Source organism: Tasmannia lanceolata, unplaced genomic scaffold, assembly GCF_043159265.1.
Source record: "Tasmannia lanceolata isolate RefF3 unplaced genomic scaffold, GAP_Taslan_0.1 ptg000007l, whole genome shotgun sequence".
NCBI classification, from domain to species: Eukaryota; Viridiplantae; Streptophyta; class Magnoliopsida; order Canellales; family Winteraceae; genus Tasmannia; species Tasmannia lanceolata.
The window spans coordinates 6,980,627-7,004,152 of NW_027518684.1; the positions used below are offsets into that span (position 1 = coordinate 6,980,627).

Genomic DNA, 23,526 nt, shown 5'->3' on the forward strand with positions numbered 1-23,526 from the left:
AATAATAACAGAGTTAAAGATTATAATGAGGTGATGAATCTCGCTATGAAACTTCTTTTAGAGTGATTTCGGTTACCTTTTCTACTTGCATGGGGCTGCACTAATGCAATTAAAAGGATTAGCAACAGAAAACCCGAAGGCCCGTTGGCGGGCTAGAGAACAAGCAAGGCAAGCAGACTAATTGTTTTTTGGAACTGATCAATTGTATTGTAAAATAGATTGATTACAGATGACTAACAGTCCAACAACAATAATAAGTGACAAAATACAAGTTAAACAACCAAAGCTACTCTACCATTCGAAAAAAAAAAGAAGCGACCAAAGCTACATTACAGGTGATGCAGGGTAAACTGCCAGGCTCGATGAAGTTCTTGACAAGTAGGAGTTGCTAATGGGTAGCCCAAGAATAGGTCCTATGATTGGTTTCAAAATTGATTAAAAGGGAACTTTCAATCAATTCCTGGTGAAGAATGGATCTTAAAAAAATAACGCTCAACTTCAAATTCAAACCGTGATATATGGTATCCCTTCAAAATCAGTCCATCCATGGCATAGAATTTTGGCCAAAGTTTCCCTTTTAAATTGTAACTAACACAAATGAGCAGTGACTGTAACAAGTATAGCAACATGTGGTTGCAGAAGTAGTGGTGAACAAATTGACATGCACAAACCGAGACCGGTAATTTCATGGTTCTGAACCTAGTTCAAAGGACAAAGAGTTTGACCCCTTTACTTTCAGATACAACTGGATTGCAACTGGTTCCTTATGTTCAAGAATTCCATTCTCACAAAGTCCACTTAGTCAGCCAATTACTGAGCAGCAAAACTTCTCTGAAACGAAATCTAAGTAGACCCAGAAAACTGAATTGAAGAAAACAAGTTCTAAGACTTGATTTCGAAAAACAGAGTATACTCACGGCCACAGCTCACTTAAACATATCAAAGTGCAGAAATCAGTGGTCTTTAACAAGACTTCAAGTAATTTGTATGGAGCCTAGATCTGAGTTAGAATAGTCATTTCTACACACACAGGTTCAAATTTTGATCTTGCAATTGAAAGATCTGGTGTAAAAACGACTTTGAAGGTAGCTACTCAGCTTGAATTCCAATTAAACCAATAGATTGTTCAGAAACTCCAGATCTGGATGGAGCTACTTGGACCTTCCAGATCTGGTCTACGATTGCTCAGGCTTGCAAAACTCAATCCTGAGAACAGTCTATCTTTGAATTCATAAGCTTTTCAATTAAAGTGAATATGAAGAAATAAAAATGCAGTGTTGTTGGCTGGCTCAAGGAGGTTACCACGCATTTCGAAATCCCTAAACTACCCATAGGCTATTAGTAAATGACTAAGAAGGACAAAATGACACAAAAATGACACTAGCTGCAATTAACCACTAATGAAACAAGAACAATCCTACACTAAAGAGCAATGAAAGGCTCATGTGAAGACTCCAAGGGGATGCTCCTCCATCAATAGGAAACCCATCAGTGATGACCAGTCTGCTCTGAGCTGCATCTTGCTTAGCCAATTGGTCCCCTCTTTCAAGTTGGCCGAGCTCTAGTAGTGAACAAGATAGTGATTTATAAGGGTACACGAATCAGAGATGGTGCAAACTTCCATGGCCCCTTCCGACGTTCCTTTTGCCCGAAAACTGCCACTTTGAGTCCTCTTCAACAATACAATCTCCACCAAGACAGTCATTGAAAATGCGATGGTTGATGATTTTCTTCCTCACTTGTTCAGTAATTTTCTGTTTTTCCGTGTTGTTTCGTTTTGGTTTATCTTGAAGGACCAGCTTTGTCATTAACAAACAGTTTTAATGAAATTTGATAAGATGGGACTGTTCGGTATCCATGTTTAGTATGAGATCAAGACCTATGATGTTGCTTGGTGCAGATCAATGATCCCAAACAATGTTCTGTATGGGTTTTAATTGCAGGACAATCTTGGACACAAGCACTCAGGTTTTAGCGAAGCCAGAAGTGGTCGCCAAACTGCATGAAGTTGAGAGGAATTAGGGTTTACAAGGGTTGTACAAATGTAAAGAGAAACTCTCTGATTGATTATCTAAATTGGAGAGAAGGATGAGGACTGCAGGCTATTTCTTTGATTTTTAGCGTAAGAAAGGATAACTCCTTTTCCCTATAAGAAGAGCATCTATACCATGAGAATTCTTTGATTTTTTGAGGGTAAGAAATGATGACTCCTTTTCCCTACAAGAAAGAACATCTATACCATGAGAAAGCTCTGATAGCCAAAAACACGCATCTGCCTACAAATAAAAAAAGAGAAGCAGAGGAGATGCCTGATCTAGGAAAATTTGAGTGATGCTGTCGTTCAGGTCCTTCGATTGAATGTTTTGGAAGATTCGGCCAGATTGATTTCAGACTTTATCATGGACACTATGTGACCTCCCACGATCCTAAACGTGATTGGGTTAAGCTCTGAACTCCAGAGTTTCTGGATAGAAACGAGGAATGCTTCACTAGGACACAACATCATTGTCATACAATGAGACACACCCACTGTTACAAAGTGAGCTCTGCTTTTGAATGATATGGACCATTAATCAGGTATGCCCGTTGGATCTCCAATGACCTAATAACTATGCTGATCAGAGAATAATATGTATTATTGGTCGTTGAATCAATGAGAACTCATTGCCCTTGAGTAGTTTTTCATTCTCCACATATAACATACAAAAATACAAATTATTAGATGTTAGATTGCCCGATTGGGGTATTTTTGGCCTATGGTGATCCAAAGCCAAGGCCTATCAGATGGATGTTCAGATCGGTCAAAGGTGAGGCCCAGTAATAAAAAACTGTCACGCTAAGGATGGAAAAAAGAGATAGCCAGTCCTACTTGTTAGAGAGCCCAGGATTAAAGCAGCTTGAGAAGAAAGCTCGAACAAATGAATCAGTTGCCGTCAAACAGGGGAAATATGATTAGCAAACATGATCACTTCTGAAGAAAATTGAAGCACTTGCATATCGATGAGATTTTGTATTTGGAGCTCTCAGTTGAACAAATTTCATTACAAGATAGCTCAGTGCCTCAGCAGTAGGCAAAAGGGGGCATCGGTGTTCAAAAACTCGGACTTGGATGAGAACTTGGCCAAGTTTAAGGGAGTCTACTCAGGCGAGTCAAAGGAGTTATGATTGACTAGGTAGGGCAATATTCGGATTCAGATGAGAACTCAGCCAAGGAAACCCCAGTCAATCCAGCAACTCTACGATTGATTTGGGGAGTTTCCAAACAGTGGCGGAGATTGCTTAGATAAGTTAAGCTTCACTCCAAATCTAGAACAGTGCGGACTCTTTATAGGGGCGAAATATCTGCTATCTGAATGTGGAAATGAAGAGTTTTTGGCATTGATTGTTCACCAAGCTTCATCCTGCAAAAAAAGTTTGCAGGGGCAGGCAATAGAAAGGATCTAAAATAAGTCTATAATATTTATGGCAAGTTAACAATTCAATTTGGACGAGAAGAAAAGTGGTACTCCCAAGCGTGTAATGGATTAAGACGGAACTAATTATAATTGTAACTATTGAAATACATACCGAATGTTAGGCTGCATACTGATTTTATACTCATCAATAATTTGCTGGCCACTAATATTGAACTATTAAATACTTCCTCTACATGAAAATATGGCATCTCCTAAAGAACAAAAATGAATGTTTAAGCTTGGAGAGTGTTCATGTCCAATGATAGGGTTCACATGCAATTACACCCATGTGTTTCAAAAGCAATGTAAAGTCCAAGATTGATGCATGCTTGAAAATAGATGTGGACACAGCAACTCAATTAAGATGACACTATTATTTAGACAACTTTGATTTGCATAATGAAGAGGTTTTACCAACAATTTTGGGCTTCCTGCTATATCCTTCAGATTACACTTTTGGAGGTAAACTAATGACATCCCAAAAATTGGATCAGAACCCAAAAATTGGATTAGAAACAAATGATTGTTTCTAAGCATTCATGATGCCAATTGAACATAAGCTGAATTAGTTCCAGATGTAAAAAAGCATTCTATATAAGTGTTCAAACACACGCACGAGCACGTGCGCCCACACATGCGTGCGCGCGCGCGCGCGCGCGTGTGTGTGTGTGTGTGTGTGTGTGTGCGCGTTCAAGAAACATGGGAGGTCTAACTTCTATCAAGGGCGGGCTTTTGTCATTTCATAAACCATTTCCCCCATCGTACTATTCTCTTTCTTCATCCCACAGAGTTGAGAACGTGTGTGCAAAGGAAGGGGCCAGGATAAGAAGAGGTAGGGCGTTTCAATGTTTAATATCATAATATTGATTGCCAATAAAAAAAACATTTATGGCCTGTAATGGGATGATTAAGAATATAAAAGGACAAAAGAATATGCTGTAGAAACCATTAAAAAAAGAATATATTGTAGAACATGCTAACAACCTAGTGGTCAGGCACCGGGCAATAGCATAGCTAGTTCTAGGAATGAATACACCACTATGTATAATATTAAGTAAACAAAGATTTCATAAACTTCACGGGCAAGAATCGGTCAATAACTTGATAAGAAAAGACCGATCTAAGGATCTTACATTTCAACAACCCAGTAATTAAGACATGACAATTTCAACTCAACTCAACAAAGCCTTTGTCCCAAACTAGTTGGGGTCGGCTAAATGAATCCTTTAGAAAAAAAATTCATGAAGAAAGTAAAAGGAATCTACCCGGCTCTAATCTTGGTTCTAGTTGGGTTCTTCTACGTGGATCATTTTCTTCCATTCTATCCTATCCAAGGTCATGTTCTCTGCTGTGTTCCTAGCCATCAAGTCTTTCCTCACTGTTTCTACCCAAGTTGTTGAGACATGACAATTTCAATACAAAAAAATAAAGATACATGACAATGAGTGAGAGAAACTGGGGATTGGGAATAATGCCTCAATGACTATTAGAGGAAACACAAACCACTCTTAGACAGTAAGATAAAAAGATCCAACAGGGGCTTTTTTTCCCGTTTTGGCAGGCAATAAGCAAGAACAGCATAACTGAGCCGAAATTGACACCTTATGTCCCGATCAAAACCATAACAACGTGGTGAAAATATCCACTATCATTCACAGAGCTATTAGAAATATCCAAATACATCATAACAATCCTTGCGAATTTTAGGAGTGCCCAATTACAATCATCCTACGTTGAGTTTAGGAATCATGTAGCAACAACATTTGGATTTTACCACCAATTGAACAACAAAACCTCCATTCCATATTAATTTCCTTCTGCCTTAAATATGGTTACGATCTCTAGCACTACCTATGATTCCAAGGAAACCATGTTAAATCCAGCTAAACCAGCATTGAATACAAGGAATAATAGAACTTCTGGTAAAATGCCATAGTAGGAAAAGTGAGTGAAGATCTGCGATAGGAACACATATGAAAAGTAGAAAAAGAAAATCCATCTCTACAACTAAGAATATAATCATCAGAAGACATGTCCTTATAGCTGGTAAGAGCTTAAAAGGGCATATGCACTATTTTATTGTGATGGCACTGCCAGGCAAAACAACATCCCAAAGCCTAAGCAGAAATCCACAGCAACATGCCCCAAATTGGGAAAAGCAACAAAACGCAATGCTAACAAGTGGCAAGAAAACAATGACAATTCTCAGTTGAGAGCACCCACACCAGTCTTACCCTGCTTGGCGAGCTTCGTCCATTCAGTATGATATGACCCTGGACGATCAACTCGCTCGTAAGTATGAGCCCCGAACAAGTCCCTCTGTGCCTGAACAAGATTCGCAGGCAACCTTGCACGCCTGTAAGTATCAAAGTACTGAAGGCTAGCAGACATTCCTGGAATACTGATCCCAGACTCTATCGCCAGCCCTACAACCCGCCTCCATGCAGTTTCTCTCTGTACCATCTCCCTCGAAAACTCACGATCAACTATCAGATTTGGCAACTCTCGATCTCGCTCATACGCCTTCTTGATCCTGTCCAAGAATATGGCTCTGATAATGCACCCACCTTTCCAAATCCTCGCAAGTTCGCCTAAATTAAGATTCCATCCCTTCTGAATACTCTTTGCTCTTAACAGATTCATCCCTTGTGCATAACTACATATCTTCGATGCGTAGAGTGCCTGCCGTACATCATCAATCAGCCTCTTCTTATCTATGCTCCTCCCAACCAAAACCTCCCCTGCCTCGCGAATTCCCGCCTCCTTCAAAACCCTCGCCGCATCCTCTCTCTCCTCCTTCAACCCACTCAAATACCTACAATCCAACGACGCAGCAATCGTTGGGGCTGCAACAGAGAGCTCCGCCGCCTCCTGGACAGTCCACTTCCCAGTACCTTTCATCCCAGTCTTATCAAGAATCTTATCCACCAATTCATCATTTCCCCCGCTGAATACATCCTTAACCCTAAAAATATCCCCAGTAATCTCAACCAAGAAACTCTCAAGCTCCCCACGATTCCAATCAGCAAAGATATCGGCGAGCTCAGAATTGGAGAGCCCACCAACAATCTTCAAAACATCATAAGCCTCAGAAATAAGCTGCATATCCCCATACTCAATCCCATTATGAACCATCTTAACAAAATTTCCAGAACCCCCTTCCCCAATATAAGCCACGCAAGGGCCATCATCGACCTGTGCCGCGACTTTTAGGAGTACATCCTCCACATTTTTATAGGCCTGAAAGGAGCCACCAGGCATGAGTGAGGGGCCATGGCGGGCCCCCTCCTCGCCGCCTGAAACTCCCATGCCTATATATAAGAGGCCGCGTTCGGAGGTTTCGCGGATCCTGCGCTCTGTGTTTTCGTACCACTCGTTGCCTCCGTCTATGATGGAGTCGCCGGGGTCCATGAATTGGGAGAGGGCAGTGATGGTCTGGTCCACAGGGGATCCGGCTTTGACGAGGATGATGACGGAGCGAGGGCGTTGGAGGGAGAGAACGAAGTCTCTAGGGGAGTAGTGGCCGGAGACGGGAAGGTTGCCTTCTTGTTTGGCACGGTCTAGGGTTTCGTCTACTTTGGAAGTGGTTCGGTTGTAGACTGAGATTGGGAAGCCTTTTTCAGCTATGTTTAGGGCTAGGTTTTGGCCCATCACGGCCAGACCTGCGAGGCCTATGCGTGAGAGAGCTAGAGTTGAGGCGTCCATTGAGTGAGGGTGAGGGTTAGGGTTAGAGGGGGAGTGGAGTGTGGAGAGAGAAATATAAGAAAGAGGAAGGGAAGGGAGGTTGGGACATTCAACGACGGACTGGTCGAGGAAGAGAAATGCCAAGATCAAGCCGGAGTTACCGATGAGGGTTGCTGGAAAGTAGAAACCATAATGTTATTATTTTTAGTATTATTTTTAGGGGACGAACCATGAGGGTAATGGAAAATTAATTGGTGAGAATCATGCAGAGTGTCACATTTGGGTCACCTGCATTCCTCACCAATTACACTTGTCTCTTTACAGAGTACTGAAAACTCGTGTTAGACTCGTTTAATCCAACCACATTGTGACGCATGGCCCGCTCGTTTTGATAAGCATGCTCTACTACACGACAAACAAGCGGAGCGAATGTTTATCAAAACACTGGGGCGCAGAAATCATTACCCTTTTGTAATTAAGAAACAGACACCGATTGGATCTTCCTCCACATGTAAAACATGAGCGGGCATAGTGTTACATCACTCTCAACAGGTCAAAACCATATTATAAGCTACTCTCACCAGTACATATATAATAACAAAAAAATCACCTTAATATGGCTCGGGATGCGAAAGAGCAGTTTGAGGGCCCGCCATTTTACCCCTCATATTATGATAATGGCACCTTTGCCACACAAACACAATCTCCACCTCTCTAAGCTTCTCATACAGAGCCTGGAATGAGGGTAGGGCCCACCATATTACACCACATATTTTAATGATGGCACCTTTGCCACATGATCAGTTGATCACGATCTCCACTAAACAAATACAGAGATGGGCTCAGAATTGAAGTATATTTATATCGGCTACTCATATCCAGGCGGACCATGTTTTGATAACGGGACGAACTCAATTTGTCTTAGGATCTTTGTTTGGCTATTGAAAGCTTTTTTGGGAATTATAATAAGTTAATAACCTTTAAACAGCTGGTTAAAACATGCAAAATCAGATGAGTTCATCCCATTATCAAAACATGGCTGTGGAATCAGTTCTTGTAGCAAGAATTCCTCCCTGCGTAAATTCGGCTTTGCACTTAACCGCGTGGATCCAAAGGGCCCTTTTCCCGCCCTTTATGCAAGGGGCTTGCATCTATCATTCCTCTACTGGGACATAGTAAATACTTCCCGACATCCTCATTTAGACATGGTCCCATGGAGTACTTAAAAAACAGGGATTTGCTAGTGTCCATCGCAGAAGGCATTTTGCGGATGGTCAGTTGCATGTGACAGCAGCCACACAGGCTCACTTTTCAGCAGATTTTGTCTTCATTCGGGAGGTGGCTGCTATCACTTGCAACAGACCACCCAAGAAATGCCTTCTGCGCTGGACGCTGGTAAAAAAACAATAATGAAGGACAGTGTAAAGGTTTTACAGAGCTTAGGTCTGAAAAGGCAGTACATAAACATAACAGCCTCACATAAAAATTGGAGAAAGAAGATTTCTTACCATGAAATACAAACAAATTCTGTAATTATTTACAGTAAAATATTATTTTTGTTCTAAATTTGATGCAGGCAGATGGGTCAATTACAGAAGAAAATTGACACCGGAATTTATAAAACTGCTGCCTTTAATGGCAATTTAGTAAGTATTGGACAGATAGGTAGTCAAGAAATCAGCACACAATTCCCAGCTTATATTTGCATCTGATACTTCCAACAGTTTTGAGATACTTCATACAGTAGGATTACGTCCTAAGAAGATTCAATGATTGCGCTGGATTGAATACAAAAGATTGATTCAAACTTTCACATATTTTGCATCTACCTCAAAAGTAGATTCAGTGCCTGTGTACGTTTAGAGCACAATACACAGTATAACCTTTGTTTTGGCATTCCCCCAAATTTTGTACCAACAAAGAGTGGCAACATTACCTGAATGGGCTTGGGCGCACCGCAGCTCCTTGTAAAAGACTTGAGCGGCTACACAGATGGAACTAGTAGTCCTCGGTCGCACATTTTTATGCCTTCGATCCGAAATGCCATCAATCACCTGGTCTCAGTATCTGGTAGCGCCAAGCAAAACCATAAATGAGGGGCACAAGGAGGAGATTACGTGATTTAAATTCTAGTCCTAATATGGAGCTTCCCTAATATAATGCTCTGTATAAGAATGTGAGAACTCAGGGGTTATATAACAGAACATTAAAAGATTGCACTATTGGTTCAAAAACGATCATCAATTTTTCATTAGCAAAATGGGCCAGAATATTACCAGATGGCAAAATAACCAACATTGCCCTAGAATCAATGCCCCGGAACAGACAAAACTGTGCTAGATATAAAACTTTAGAGAAGATAGAAGGGCACAATCAATAAGCAACAAGAAAAGGAAACAGAACAAAGTTGGAAAAGAAAAGATTGATAAAGCAGTTTATTTTTTAGGAACAGCAATGCAGTTATAATTTTCATTTCCAATCAACAGAATTCAACTTAAGACGAGAATAAGTGTTTTTTTTTTGGTGTGGAAATAATAAATAATTAAACAAAGCCATTGGAATCAGTTCAAATGTCCAATGAAGACAGTTTTGGTTCAAGCAGAGCTCACATACCACTGTGCTTGTTGCTTCCCCGATTCCCTGAAACATTTTGCTCCAAAAACAACTGAATCGACCTCCAATAACGGTCCCCACCAGCCAACCATGTGTCCATATGCATACCAGTTGGAAAATCAACAAATATGCACCGTCTGTTATGTTCCACTGCTTTGGCATAGAGCATCTGCATGTGAGACGAGGGGACCATCTCATCTTGCAGCCCAGATAAGAATAGAATGGGCAGTTTGATCTGCAATATTAGTTGAATATTAGGTCATATAAAAGCCTGGAAAGACATTGAGAGAAAAACAGGAACACAAGAATAGAAGGTGGTTTTATGCTTTTAGCAACAAACTGTGCATACACAGTATGAGCAGAAACCATTCCAAAAAAAACACAGTACGAGCAGAATCCTTGGAATTAAACTGGCAATGTAGGTATATTCAAAAGGTATGGGAATTTAGGAAAATTTACATTGTTTCAACACTTGTCACTTTCACAGGAGAATCCTTGAAATTAAACTGGCAACTGTAGGTGTATTCAAAGGTACGGGAATTTGGGAAAATTTATATTGTTTCAGCACTCTCACTCACTCTCACTCTATCAAATGGGGGGCTAGCTGGGCCAATCAAAGAAACAGAAAATCCAGTCCTGGAATGGTAGAAACAAGTTCACAAAGCAGTGCAGGTAACCTTGCTGTAAGAGGTCTCATAAAATCAGATGCCTACAAGTGTCAAACAAATTATTCAACAAGTTTGTAGTTTGTACCCTGACCTGGTCAATAACATCAATGGTACTCCATGGTGACCGTACGAGACAATTGAGAATCCTTGGAGCTTTAGCAACATTGCGTCCTATGAACCACTTTAGGAAGGGTAGCACAACTCCAGCCATGTCCAAAACAGAAGTGAAAGTGTTCTCCAATATCAGAGCAGAAACCTGCAATTTAGTAATGAAAATTGTTAGTAATATATCAAGAGGAACAAAATAGCACATAAATGCACATTACGAGCACCTTTCATATCGGGGAAATCATCAGCACATACGAAACTTAAATTACAGGGATTGATTCTCATTCTATTTAACATCATAAAATAAATAATAGAAGTGGTGGCATTCAACTTATTGAAGTCATAATCCTATACGAACAATTTTGATAACAAAACAAATGCTGGAGAAGTGCCAATTTTTTACAACAGTTACATATGTTGCATAGATTAACTTTTTCTGGACAGGGAAATGGCCAAATTTTGAGAGAAATGATAAGAAAGAATAACATGAAAGTTTACATAGATCAGCACCAAATTCAAGAAACAATCTACTAAAGAATGGGAAACTACTTTAGGTAGCAAGAAAAAGAGGTCAAAACTAGCAACTTTGAATCCAGACATTGCCCACTTTCAATGTAGTTATAGAGCAAGGGAGGCACTTCCCATTGACCCTAATTTTACAGGTAGCCTAATGATGGTTAAAGAAAACAAAGCCCACACAGAATTACATATCTTTCATCTTAGGGGGTTGGTGGAATGAAGTGACTGCTTCAGGTCCGGCGGATGTAGTGATTGGAAAAAAAATGTGTTACATTAAGAAGAAATTGAATGAATGGAACCAGCAGACCCAGAGAGGAGATGCGGAAAGGAAAGAAGCGACTATTTTCTAGAATTCAGGAGATATCTGGAGCTGATGAGGAGGGTGCTGCCTCATCGGATGAACTCGAGGAGATGGGTTCTCTAAAAATAGAATTTAATCGGGTGGTGTCTCATGAAGAGATTTTCTAGAGGCAGAGATCAAGAGCAGAGTGGCTAAAGAAGAGACAAAAATAGAGCCTATTTCCATATTTCTAGTGCAAGAAGGCGAGGGAACCGAGTTTCATCTTTGGAGGTGGATGGAAACCTGAATGAGAAGGATGCCATAGTAGAGGACATTGTTAGCTTCTGCTCGGGCCTATAGTCTTCTGAGAAGGTGACCCGCCCGTCCACATCCTGATGGAGTGACCTTCAGCATGTTGGAGGAAGGCGAGAGAGTCTCTTCAGAAAAACCTTTCGACGAAGAAGATATAAGACTGGGCTTGTTTGCCTTAGGCAGAGATAACGCTCCAGGGCTTGATGGATTTTGTATAGCATTTTTTTCAGGGGTGCTGGGACTACGATAAGGGTGATCTCCTAAACTTTTTTAAGGAGTTTTATGACGGCTTAGAGCTAGAAAAAGGGACGGGAGCAACTTTTACGGCGTTCATTCCGAAGGTGAAGCGGGTGGTTAGCATCGCAAACCTTAGACCTATTAGCCTGGTTGGGTGCTGAAGTCATGGTGGAGAGATTAAAGAGAGTACTAGCAAGGCTTATCTCGAGTAACCAATTAGCATTTGTGTCGGAGAGGCAAATTCTGGACAGTGTACTGATAGCAAATGAGACAACAGATTATTATTTTAAATATAGAAAAAAGGTATACTTTTGTCTTTTGAAAATTGACATTTATTATTCCCTAAAGTGCCAAATAAGAGACAAGTTGTCCCCTAACAGGCTACAACAGTATCGCCCCCTACATACAGTAGAATTAGCTTACATATCCGTTATATGCTTACTCATCCCATTCCCCATTACATTACCCAATAGCTTGTATCGAATCCAACAAAAAATGCCATATTTGTGGGGCCCACCAAGTCGAGATACTTGTCCGTCATTCCAGTTGGCTTACCCAGCCTTCTCCACCTCATTCCAGTTAGCGAATTTGATTTTCAAAAATCCCGCTCGGAGGACCAGAGCTATTATACGCCCCTAACAGTGCACGATAGCCATTATTCTATATTGCGCCAGGCCATCTTCTTCGGTTGCATTATCACAAAGAGAGGAAAAGGATGAGCCGGTGGTCTACTCCGGCAAACCTCCCCACCGACCACCACCTTCTTCTCCACGGCACCATCTCCAGTCCCTCCTACAACTCCTCCAAAAAAACCATCCATCTCCACCGGAGGAATTTCAGACACCACCACCTTCTTCAAGATTCAAAGGCAGTCTCAACCTCGCACCTCGATCAACAACCCATCTTCACCACCCGATATCCGGTGGCCTCCACCTCGCACCACCACCAAGCTCCGACGGACCCCTCTTCTTACCATCCCCTCCATTTCCTACTTCCACTAGCCCCAAAGAAGTCAGAATCCGGCGACCTCCATTACCACTAGCCATCAAACCCAAACTCAGGCCACCTCCCACAATCTCCAATTCGAAAACCACGACCTCCTAAAACCAGATCTGGCGACCCCATTACTAAATCTGGCAACTCACAGCCTCCGATCCGACAACCCACAGCCTCCACGTCTTTCCACGGCTCCAGGTCCGACCTCCACGGCTCTGGATCCAGCCTCCAAGGCCCCCGATCTTGCCTCCACGGAAGAGCCACACTCCAGATCCGATCTCCGCGGCTCCAAATCCGGCCTTCATGGAGGAGCCACGACCTTGCTGTTTCTGGCCACAACTTTTTGTTTCACAATGGAGAGAGAGAGAGAGAGAGAGAGAGATCTGCCTCCCTCCCTAGGGTTTCTGTCGCCCTAGGGAGGGAGCTCTAATGTTTCCAACCAATATGGGACTCCTTAGGACAATACTAATAACTTTGAAGAAAAAAAGGTATATTGTGTAAGATGGATATGGAAAAAGCCAACGATTGGGTTGAATGAGACTGTCTTGAGTACCTCTTAAAGAGGATGGGATTTGGGAACCGGTTGTGTGCATGCATAATGAGGTGTCTCCTCATCATGGTTTTCAATCTTGATAAATGGGTCACCTAAAGGCTTCTTTTAAGTCTTCTAGAGCCTTAATCATAGTAGCGGAAACCTTGTGAAGGTTAATCGAGAAAGGAAAAGATCAGGGGTTAATTGAAGACTTTAGAATGGTAACCCAACAACTAGAAGTTCCCATCTTCAATTCGCAGAGGGCACCTTGGTCTTCAGTGACCCTAAAGTAGAAAAGATAATGACTCTAAAGGTAATTCTCAGATGCTATGAGATGGTTACTAGACAGAGATCAAACTTACACATATCCAAAATTATCGGAATCCACATCAGGTGAAATATAAGAGGGTATAGTAGGTCTTCCTGGTTACAAGGTGGATAAGTTTCAGTCGAGATACCTAGGGGCTAGCACATATTTATATCTCTCTTCACCCAGTCCAATATTTCTCACCATACTCCATTCAGCCAATATAATGGGTACGTCCATAGAATCATAGTGTTCTAAACTTGACAGTACATTATCACAGTTTCGACACTAAACTGTCTTTAACCATGCAACCAAGGTTCAATTACGAGGGATCCATAGGAAGAATATTTTAAGGGAGATGACATCTTCCCCCCAGTGTTTAAAAAGCCCTTGACTCGGCAAGGAACTCACCCGAGTCGACTCCTTTTTACCTCAGCCGCATTCCACGCTGCACCACATCCGCGTTCCACGTTATGACCTTGTCAACCGTGTCAACCGCGTTCTTGGCCGCGTCCGCGCCGAGTCGACAAGGATTCATCTTGGCCGCATTCCGCGTCAAATCCGCATTTTTAAACATGCTTCCCCCAACCCCCCGGTAGTACGCATTCACCCCCCTTTTAACATGATTTGACATAAAAAAAAGCATTAAAGTTGCCCACTGTTCACGTTATAAGGGGGGCGAATGCGTACTGCAGAGGGGGTGAAAATATCATCTCCCTATTTTTATTATAAGAAGCTAATTATGTCTCTGTTCTACTACAACATTATTTCCTCCATTCCCAACTTCTCTGTCTGAAGATATGCACAGTAGCATCATTAGCTACTCCTCCTCTGCAAGCTCTACCTTTGCTGATTTCTCTCTCAGCGAAGCCTTATATGAGGACCTGCTTTTTTTTTTTTTTTTTTTGGAATGGTGAAAAGCCAGATGATTGAGGTGGTCAAAAGGCAAAGTACAACAAAAGAAAGCACAAAAAGCAAAAGATACAACTACTGAGGCCCTAAAGTAAACATCCTCAGATCTACCCCACAACGCGGTAACCGGTAAGAGGTCAAAGCTTTGGAACTCCTCTCTACAATCTCCCACCCAAGCTAGCGAATTCACCTCCGCATTAGCGAAACGAAACACGTGTTTTAAATTTCAGCCGAAATATTTCGGTTTCGGTGGAAAACGAAACGAAATTCACAGTGAGTTGGAAAAGTACCAAATTTCGCCGAAACGTTTCGGAAATTTCGGTGAAACGTTTCGGTGAAGTACAAAATTTCACCCGAAATTTCGGAAATTTCGGTGAAATTTTTACAAGATTTTGGCCGAAATTTCGTACCGAAACCGAAACCAAGATTTAAAACCTTGCTTATATTCCAGTTCATTACCGCCAGTTTGTGTCTGATCTCCTCTATAACGTCAGCAAACAGACATGGGAATCGCACCCTGTCCCTCACCCATGAGACCATGTCGAGGGAGTCCCCCACGATAATCGGTGTTGTAGCTGGTCGCTCGAAGCTGCTTGAATCCCGAATTCATGAGAAGGACTCCTATACAAGGCCGTGTTGTTATGCCTCAATATCCTGGCCACCCTACTTACTTTCATCTGCTCCTACTGCAAAGGAAAGATCATCATATCACAACTAAAAATAATATGCATCGAGGTATGATCACAGCGGCACAAATGCATTGGATCCCACAAGAACTCCACGGATAAGAAAGTTTGGGCAAGGGTAGTAATAGGATGGGTAGCATACTTGGAAGTCCTCGAGTTGCACCCCTCATTTTCTTCACCGTTTGTTAAAATATAAAAAGATTAAATAACGCCTTCTCCAACAGCTTAAGCTTTTGGAGTAATTGGTTGTTTCACATGGTATCCGAGCAAAGGTCCTGGTTTCAAACTCCTTGATATTAAAAATCCAAGTGTAATAGCCAACCGAAAAGAGGAGCCACATGTGCCACATGTAGGCCAACACTAAAAAGAGGGGCAACACGTGAGGAGGAGTGTTAAAGTATAAAAAGATTAAATAATGCCTTCTCCAACAGCTTAAGCTTTTGGAGTAATTGGTAGTTTCACACCGTTAATAATAATAATAATAAGCAGCTTTCTCAAATTAGCACTGGTTTGTAATTTTTACGTGGTTTATGATGACTACTATGGGAGATAAAAATGATTGTATTTCAGTTTGATTTGATGAGTCCAATTGTTTCCCATGGGAATTCTATTGTCGCATTTAGGTTGAAGGAAAAGGGAACAATGGGAATGTTGGATGGCTTTGATTCAAAATCAACAGCGGAAAAAGAAAAAGAATTGGCTTAGTGGAAGACCGAAGATGAACAATGCATTGGTCATTACATGGATTCTAAATTCAGTTGAGCACCGTATTGCTCTGAATTTACAGCCTTACCAGACTCGTACAGTGATGTGAGACTACCTCCAAAAGATGTATCAGCAGGCTAACCATGCACGATTACTTCGCGTTGAATATGCCCTAGCCCAATACTCTCAAGAGAGTAAGGATATACATTACGTAGTCATATTACTCAGGGTCTAAGGCCCTTTGGATGGAAAATGATATGCTACTACTACAGGCTAAAGAAGATTTCAGAAGGCCCACATAAGAAGTGTGTGCAATTCTAAGAGAGGAGCAAAGTTACGTAGTTCCTTATAAAATTACTCCCAAAGTTTGAGACAGCTAGGGTTAATGTCATTAGTCATGTCAAGGTTTTCCCATTGCGTAGGCCATATTGAATAACACCGGAAAGTATGTGGCCAAAGGATTACTATAGTACCATACATCTAACCAGTATACTCAGCTAACATTTCATGTTGGTTATCATGTTACTACAACACCATTTGCACTTGTGAACAGTGACATTTGGAGTGTCCAGCTAGTTTCCACTCTTTAGGTTTATCATTATTTTGTTATATTTATAAATGATGTCTCCCAATATACATGATTTTTTTTTATTACGAAGAAAGTTTGAAATGACAAATGTATTTCACACATTTCTTTCTATGGTGAAATGCCAATTCCAGTCTGTTATTTAGATCCTTCGTTCTAATTCAGGCAGAAAATATTTTTCTAATGAATTTCAACAACTATTTTAGGAGGGTATCTAATCTCATAAGATCTACCCTCATACTACTCGGCAGAATGGTTTTGCTGAGGAAGAATGGGCATCTCCTCTTTGTGATTCGTACGCTTCTAGTCATTAATCAAGTCGCATGGTCCACACTATCTTTAGCGTGAAGTCGCTCTTACTTTTGTCCCCTTGATTAATTGTCAGCTTTCTCCTATTTTGCAAAATCAGACTACTAACCATTGTTTATTTGGAAAGTTTCCTAATTATTTTTTATTTCATATTTTTGGTTGTGCATGCTTTGTTCATCACTTTCCTCCCCACGAAAAAGATAAACTCTATCCTCGTGTCGCAGAGCGAATTTGTTGGTTATGAAGATGGAATAAACGGTTTAAGATGTGATCCTGTAAAGCAACGTATGTGCATCTCATGTCATGTTGTTTTCTTAAATGTATAAGTTTCTCCGGGAGGCTGAAGTCCAAAGTTTGATTCCTTACTATGCACCCACATAGCCAAAAAATCCCATAGATCCAGGAAATAGTAATGTCAATTCCATTAATAAGATGTGAGTTGAAAAGTAAAAACATGACCTCATATAACTAGTTATTTGATCTTATTAAACAACTATGGATGGTATCTTACTTATGCGGTAGTTTTTGGGTGTGTATTTATGCTTCTTCTAGCATTTCTTGAAGTTTCGTCTTAATTTCAATCGTTTCCATGGACTACCATGAACTGTTATGATTTTTACAAGATCTCAGACTTTCATAAACTTCCACGAAGTACTTCCACTTCTATGGGGACCAAAGTCTGGACCAAAAACCGAAGTTAGAGCATTTGATTCAAAGAGTTTGAGAATTGTAAATTTTGTAAAGTTTAAGTCAAAAGAAAGATTGGGTAGCTTAAGAAAGATTGTATATCAATCTTGTGATGACTTTTTCTTCACAAAATTAATCCAGTATCCACTGTTCTCCCGAGCTCAGCAATCAATAAAAGTGACATTGTTTGCTTGATTACTTCTAAGTTCGAATTCTTCTTAGAAGCAATACTTTCATAGTAATACAATTATCTTATAAGATACAACCCCAAATGAAGGCTCACTCATACATTCATAAAAAAAAAAAAAAAAAAAAAAAAAACCTATATGTAGGCGATTCCAAGCATCTACCTGTGAAAGGTGTGTTTATGAAAACGGGTCCCCTTTTCTATCTCCCTAAGAACAATGAAAGTTAGCTATTGTAATTTGTAACAATTGCCTAGAAGCTAAAACTCATAGCAATGTAAGTGTACCATAAACGGCAAGTATATGTCACATCACTGTATAAGAAGTCGCGTCAATTGTTGACTCACCAGAGTCGACTCCCTTTTACCTTGGGCGAGTTCTCTTATGAGTCTGAGTTTTTCCCTACCAAGTCAATCAAAATGCCTTTGATGTTAGTTAATGAAAAATTGACCGAGTCAAAGATTGACTCGCCCGAGTTGAATCCCTTTTACCGTGGCCAAGTTCTCCTCCGACTCCAAGTTTTGTAACAATGTCATACATTGACAAAGTGGTCAAAGAATATAATGATTAATCAAGACAATGGTACTCATTATTGATTATATTATATGACTTGGAGAGGAATATTGAACCATAAAAATGAAATGTAGGAGTATAGGTTATGTTTATTAAGGAAAACAGATGGAATAGACCACTTCCTCAATTAGCCCAGCATGCACAAGAAGCAGTGCCAACAATATACGGACATGAAGGCGAAATACAACCCTCAGCTGATATGAAATTAACCACAAACGATTGGAAGTTTAGTTAATCCAGGCAAGCCTTAACTCGAGCAGTTGATATAAGAGAAGATCTAATAAAGCTAAGTCATAAGCCAACTTTGCAGGTTTTAAAAGCATAGATCCACGGAGATAAAAACAGGTTACGAGAAATATACCTTATCAGGATTGTTTTTCGCAAGCACTGATCCAACTGCACCCCCAAGAGATCTTCCAAAAACAACTATTCTAGAAGTGTCTATGTCTGTTCTCTGGATCAGATGATCCAATGCAGCCTAACCAGAAGAAAATACGACACCGTTAAACCAATAATTTAGCAACAAACGAGAATGGGTAGAAGTTGAAAAAAATGAAGGCTTGCAAAGAAGAACCTGTGCATCTCTTGTAATGCCGTTTTGAGAGGGGAAACCATCACTTGCTCCGTATCTGTTCAGCAGTTATGAGACAATCGCACTCATTGAGATTTATTTATAGAGTGCAAACAGCTGCCAAGAACATCACACTACAACTAGATAAAACCATTCAGATCTGGGAACAAAGGTTACCCTCTATAGGATAGCATAAAAACGTTGCATTGCAATTTCTGAAGCATTAAACGAACAACTTCAAGACGGTGGGCGATATCTGAATTGTAATAGGAAAGGTCTCTCAAGAGGAAAAGTATACAATGAAGCATCCAAACACTAAACCTAAGTCCGTACTGCTAAATACACAATACCATTAGGATACTGCCGGCATTTTCTTGGAAAAAGAGCACCGTCGGACCTGAAATAATAGCAAACCCACTGTTATAACTTTTTATAATACACTAAAATTACAGGAACATGGAATAGAAGGACAAAATACTAAAACAAAACTTGGTCAAAAATTCAAATCTAGGAGGAGAACGAACAATATGGTTAAGATATTCCATAGATAATTTTTGCATTAAATTCCAGAAAGAGACTATCAATAATCATCCAAAAGGGAGTGATCTCATTCATTTAAAACATGAGTTCCTTTGAAAAAGGGGAGTGCCCTCATTCACATAAAATCAGATTTGTGTGCCCCTAATCTATAGAAAGGAAGTCTCTATTCGTAACTGGAAAATACATTGACAGACAAAAGAAAAACACCTCACAATACATCAAATATATTGAACAACAGATCATCTTTCTGCAAAAAACACAGAGAAACAAAGAAAAAACAAAACATATTTTCTATTAATCATAACACACAAAGCACTCCACCCAAAATTTCTTGCACTTAGTCCAAACCCCCACTGAAAGATATATTTAAGAGTAAAGACTACCAATGCCATAAGACTGCAGTAAAACAAAGTGAAATTCTTAAATAAGCAGAAAAATGCACAGTTTGTGTTTCAGCCATTTTGTTTCAAAGTATCCTCCATACCAGAATCAATGCCAGAATTTATTTTTATTTTTTTAAAAACAACTCAAATAGCACCAATAGTAAAACAGAAACACTTGACTCTAGCCCTCCGAGTAACTCCAATTCACCATACAGGTGACGATAAATGCAGTATGTTAAGAAGGAAGTAAAACCTCAAAATTAGCCAGTAGGCCAAACCATAAACCCTAATTTTCTCTCCAATTCCGCAAACAAGTGTGGAAACAGAAGAAATGAAGTGAGAGACTAAAAATGTATGGCAGCTGGCCAGTAGGAAACAAAAAAAAACAATAACAGTACTAAAATTCCACAAATGAGAATGATAGCATGGTTGGTACCGAAAAAAAAAAAAAAATGACAGCAGAAACAAGAAAAACAAAAACCCTAACCCTAGTTCCAATTTCTCCAACGGAAACTACACCAGGCGAAAAGGAATCGACAAAAAAGCAACTCAAATTCTCAAGAAAAGGAAAGAAAGAGAAAATTTCAAACCCTAACCCTAACTCCAAAAATTCCCAATTAGGTGGAAAGAAAATGAAGCAGAAAGAGAGAAATCTAACAAAGAAAAGAGAGAAAAAAAGGGATGGGTACCTCTACAGTCAGGAAAAAGTTTGATGAACCAGGCGTGGAGTCGAACCCCATCGGAAGATCTCAACCAGACGTCTTCATAGTTGAGTCGGAGACGCGCCGGAGTTATAGGGTATGATTTGGTGAGGCCAGGTGGGACCGGGACGTACACAAGTTTCTCCTGAAACGCTATAAGAAGAGCTATGCCCACCATTACCAACACTACCACCGCATATATCAGTATGTTTAGGTACCAAACCATCTTTCTCACTCTCAGCAAAGGAAAAATGAGAGAAGACAAGAACAGAAAATGGTCTATCAGAGAGGGAGAGGTTTTTCTTGTACGAGACAAGTTGTTGTATCTGCGTTGCGTTGTACTGCTTTTAAGGTTGGAGGGTCTGGTGGGTCCCACTATGAGTGGGCCACTGCCTGTAAATTTTACCATGATTAATGGGGGATGATATTAGCCATTAGATCATCGAGCTCTCATCATGTGATCCATCGTTAGAACGTGGTGGGTGGGCCCCCGACAGATGGATGCTTACACGGCCGTGTTTGGTTGCACAAAAGCCTTGGCATTTGGGTGCCGTAACTAGACCTGACAAATGGGTACGACCCGTGCGGGTACGGGTAAATAATACCCGCGATTCTGCGAGTAGCCATTTCATGTACCCAGATCCCACCCGGGCGGTTACGGGTAAACCACGGGTAACCCGGCAAATTTTGGAATACTGGACAATCTGAAAATTGCCTCATTTGATGGCCAAAATTATGGAATACCCATCAATTAGAAGTGTTTCTAGTGCGTGAAAAGTACTATCAATTGAATACATGAATTGTGTGACAATGAATGCTTAATCAACAAGTAGAATAACAAAATAAATGCAATAAACTTCACATTGATGGATCAAGAACAGACATGTTAGCTTTTAAAAGCATATACCTTCAATCTATTCCAAGTACAACGGGCAACTTGAAAATTCCACTACAAGAGGCAACTTGAAAATTCAAAATTGATTGTCCAATCTAAAATAAGATGCATAAGTCCACTACAATAGGCAACTTGAAAATTTCACTACAACAGGCAACCTGAAAATTCAAAAGTGATTGGCCAATCTAAAATAAGATGCATAAGTCCACTACAACAACCAACAAGCAACCTGAAAATTCAAAATTGATTGGCCAATCTAAAATAAGATGCATGTGGGAGAGCTCTTATGTGGAATAGCTCCAACACTACAATAGGCTTCAACACCACCAGATGCATGTGGAAGAGCTCCACTACAACAGGCAACCACATAGTTGATCAACTGAGTTTATGCAACCGCATGATTCTACAAAGAGGATTAGCATGCAGAAGAGCTCTTGTGCATAGGTCTACATCTTACAAACAAAAAAAGTTTATGCAACCGCACGATAACATCAAACAAAATGCAACCAGCGAAAGAAGTTGCTATATCCCTTACATTCCGTCCACAATTGAGGGGTCTCTTGTTTCCGAAGTGCCATCTTCGAAAAATTTCACCATTAGTTGATCATCACTCGGACCTTCACCTACATTTACAAATATAAATAATGAAGTAAATACTAGTATAAAATGAATAAATGTTGTATTGTTATAAATTAAATTTTACAACTTACTTTGAACTTCATAGCCAAATAACCAATTTTGAGAGCAAATCAAAGCTTGTGCATTATCCGAACTAAGCGTGCTTCGATATTTTGTGATGACTTTAGCTCCAATGCTAAAAGCCGACTCGGAAGCAACCGTGGTTATTGGTATGCTCATGATAACGCGTGTCATCTTACATAGTATGGGATACCTACTACGATTGCTTCTCCAATACTCTAAAATATCCAAAATTTGATGTTCTTTGGGATCAAAGTCTGGCTCGTCCAAGTAAAGGTCTAATTCCAACTTCTTGCTGACATTTCGTCGTTTTCTATAATAGTCATATTCATACATCATTGCAATTTTTATATCAAGTACAAAAAAATTGAAACTTAAAAAAAATAATGTAATGCGACAAGAATTATGTAACTTACACAAATATCATCTGTGAAGGAATGAGTGCCATTAGTCCCAACCGAAGTGGTATCTTTATCGTGCATGGAATATTGATCAACATATTCTTGAAAAAGTGAAAATAACTTCCCTTTGAGAAATGACACTTTTCCCTCCGCCGTATGTGAATCGATCTTATCATAGCAAAATCTCACAAATTCAAACTTGTACCTAGGATCAAGAACAACCGTCATAGCTAGAACATTGCTATAAGAATCCTAATATTTCTCAAACTTTTGGTACATATTTTGAGCCATATCACTAATAACTTTATCTTCACACATCATCTCCTCAAATAGACGCAACTGAATTCTCCACACACAAGTTTGCCGTTGGGTACTCGGAACCGGATACAAGATTAGTCATGTCCGCAAATGATTTCAAGAATTTGGCAATTTTCACTCCTCTTTCCCACTCCTCTTCCGATGGACAATAAATATAACACATTTCAACAAGATCATAATGGACGAATGCAGTACGAAATTTGATGGCGCATTCAAGCATGAAGAAAGTAGAGTTCCATCGAGTGGGAATATCCATGCGCAAACCCATTGAGGTCACAATACCAACTTGTACACAACAAGCTGCAAACTTCCTCAACCTACCCTCTGATCCTTTCACATACCTGATACTATCTCTAATCTTTTGTATCGCAACACTAGCAATTTTCAATCCATCTTGAACAATGAGGTTCAAGATATGTGCCGAACATCGCACGTGAAAAAACTCACCACCACATAACAAAGAATTTTGAATACGAAGTTGATTCTTTAATATGTCTTGTAGATTATCACAAGTAGAAGTATTATCTAATGTAAGAGAAAATACCTTTTTTTTTCAATTCCCCATTCCTTCAAGAATTGAAAAATTTTCTCCGACAAAAGGAAACCAGTGTGTGGAGGAGGAATGTGATAAAAATTAAGAATTTTACTATGCAAATGCCAATCC

At 40.1% G+C, this 23,526-nt stretch overlaps 2 protein-coding genes across 2 annotated transcripts; both read right to left on the reverse strand.

The window, feature by feature from the left end:
- Positions 1 to 5,436: 5,436 nt before the first annotated feature.
- On the reverse strand, positions 5,437 to 7,432 carry LOC143881654 (6-phosphogluconate dehydrogenase, decarboxylating 1, chloroplastic-like). The gene has a single exon (XM_077384873.1). It carries the CDS (start codon positions 7,158 to 7,160, stop codon positions 5,661 to 5,663), a length of 1,500 nt encoding a protein of 499 aa, XP_077240988.1. The 5' UTR covers positions 7,161 to 7,432; the 3' UTR covers positions 5,437 to 5,660.
- Positions 7,433 to 8,805: 1,373 nt separating this feature from the next.
- Positions 8,806 to 20,855, reverse strand: LOC143881655 (alpha/beta hydrolase domain-containing protein WAV2-like). Its single transcript, XM_077384875.1, has 8 exons — positions 20,538 to 20,855; positions 19,287 to 19,322; positions 19,103 to 19,181; positions 18,929 to 18,983; positions 18,716 to 18,832; positions 10,512 to 10,676; positions 9,753 to 9,987; positions 8,806 to 9,206 (listed from the first exon to the last, which is right to left on the reverse strand). Exons 1-8 carry the CDS (start codon positions 20,773 to 20,775, stop codon positions 9,190 to 9,192), a joined length of 942 nt encoding a protein of 313 aa, XP_077240990.1. The 5' UTR covers positions 20,776 to 20,855; the 3' UTR covers positions 8,806 to 9,189.
- Between the last annotated feature and the right edge of the window lie 2,671 nt (positions 20,856 to 23,526).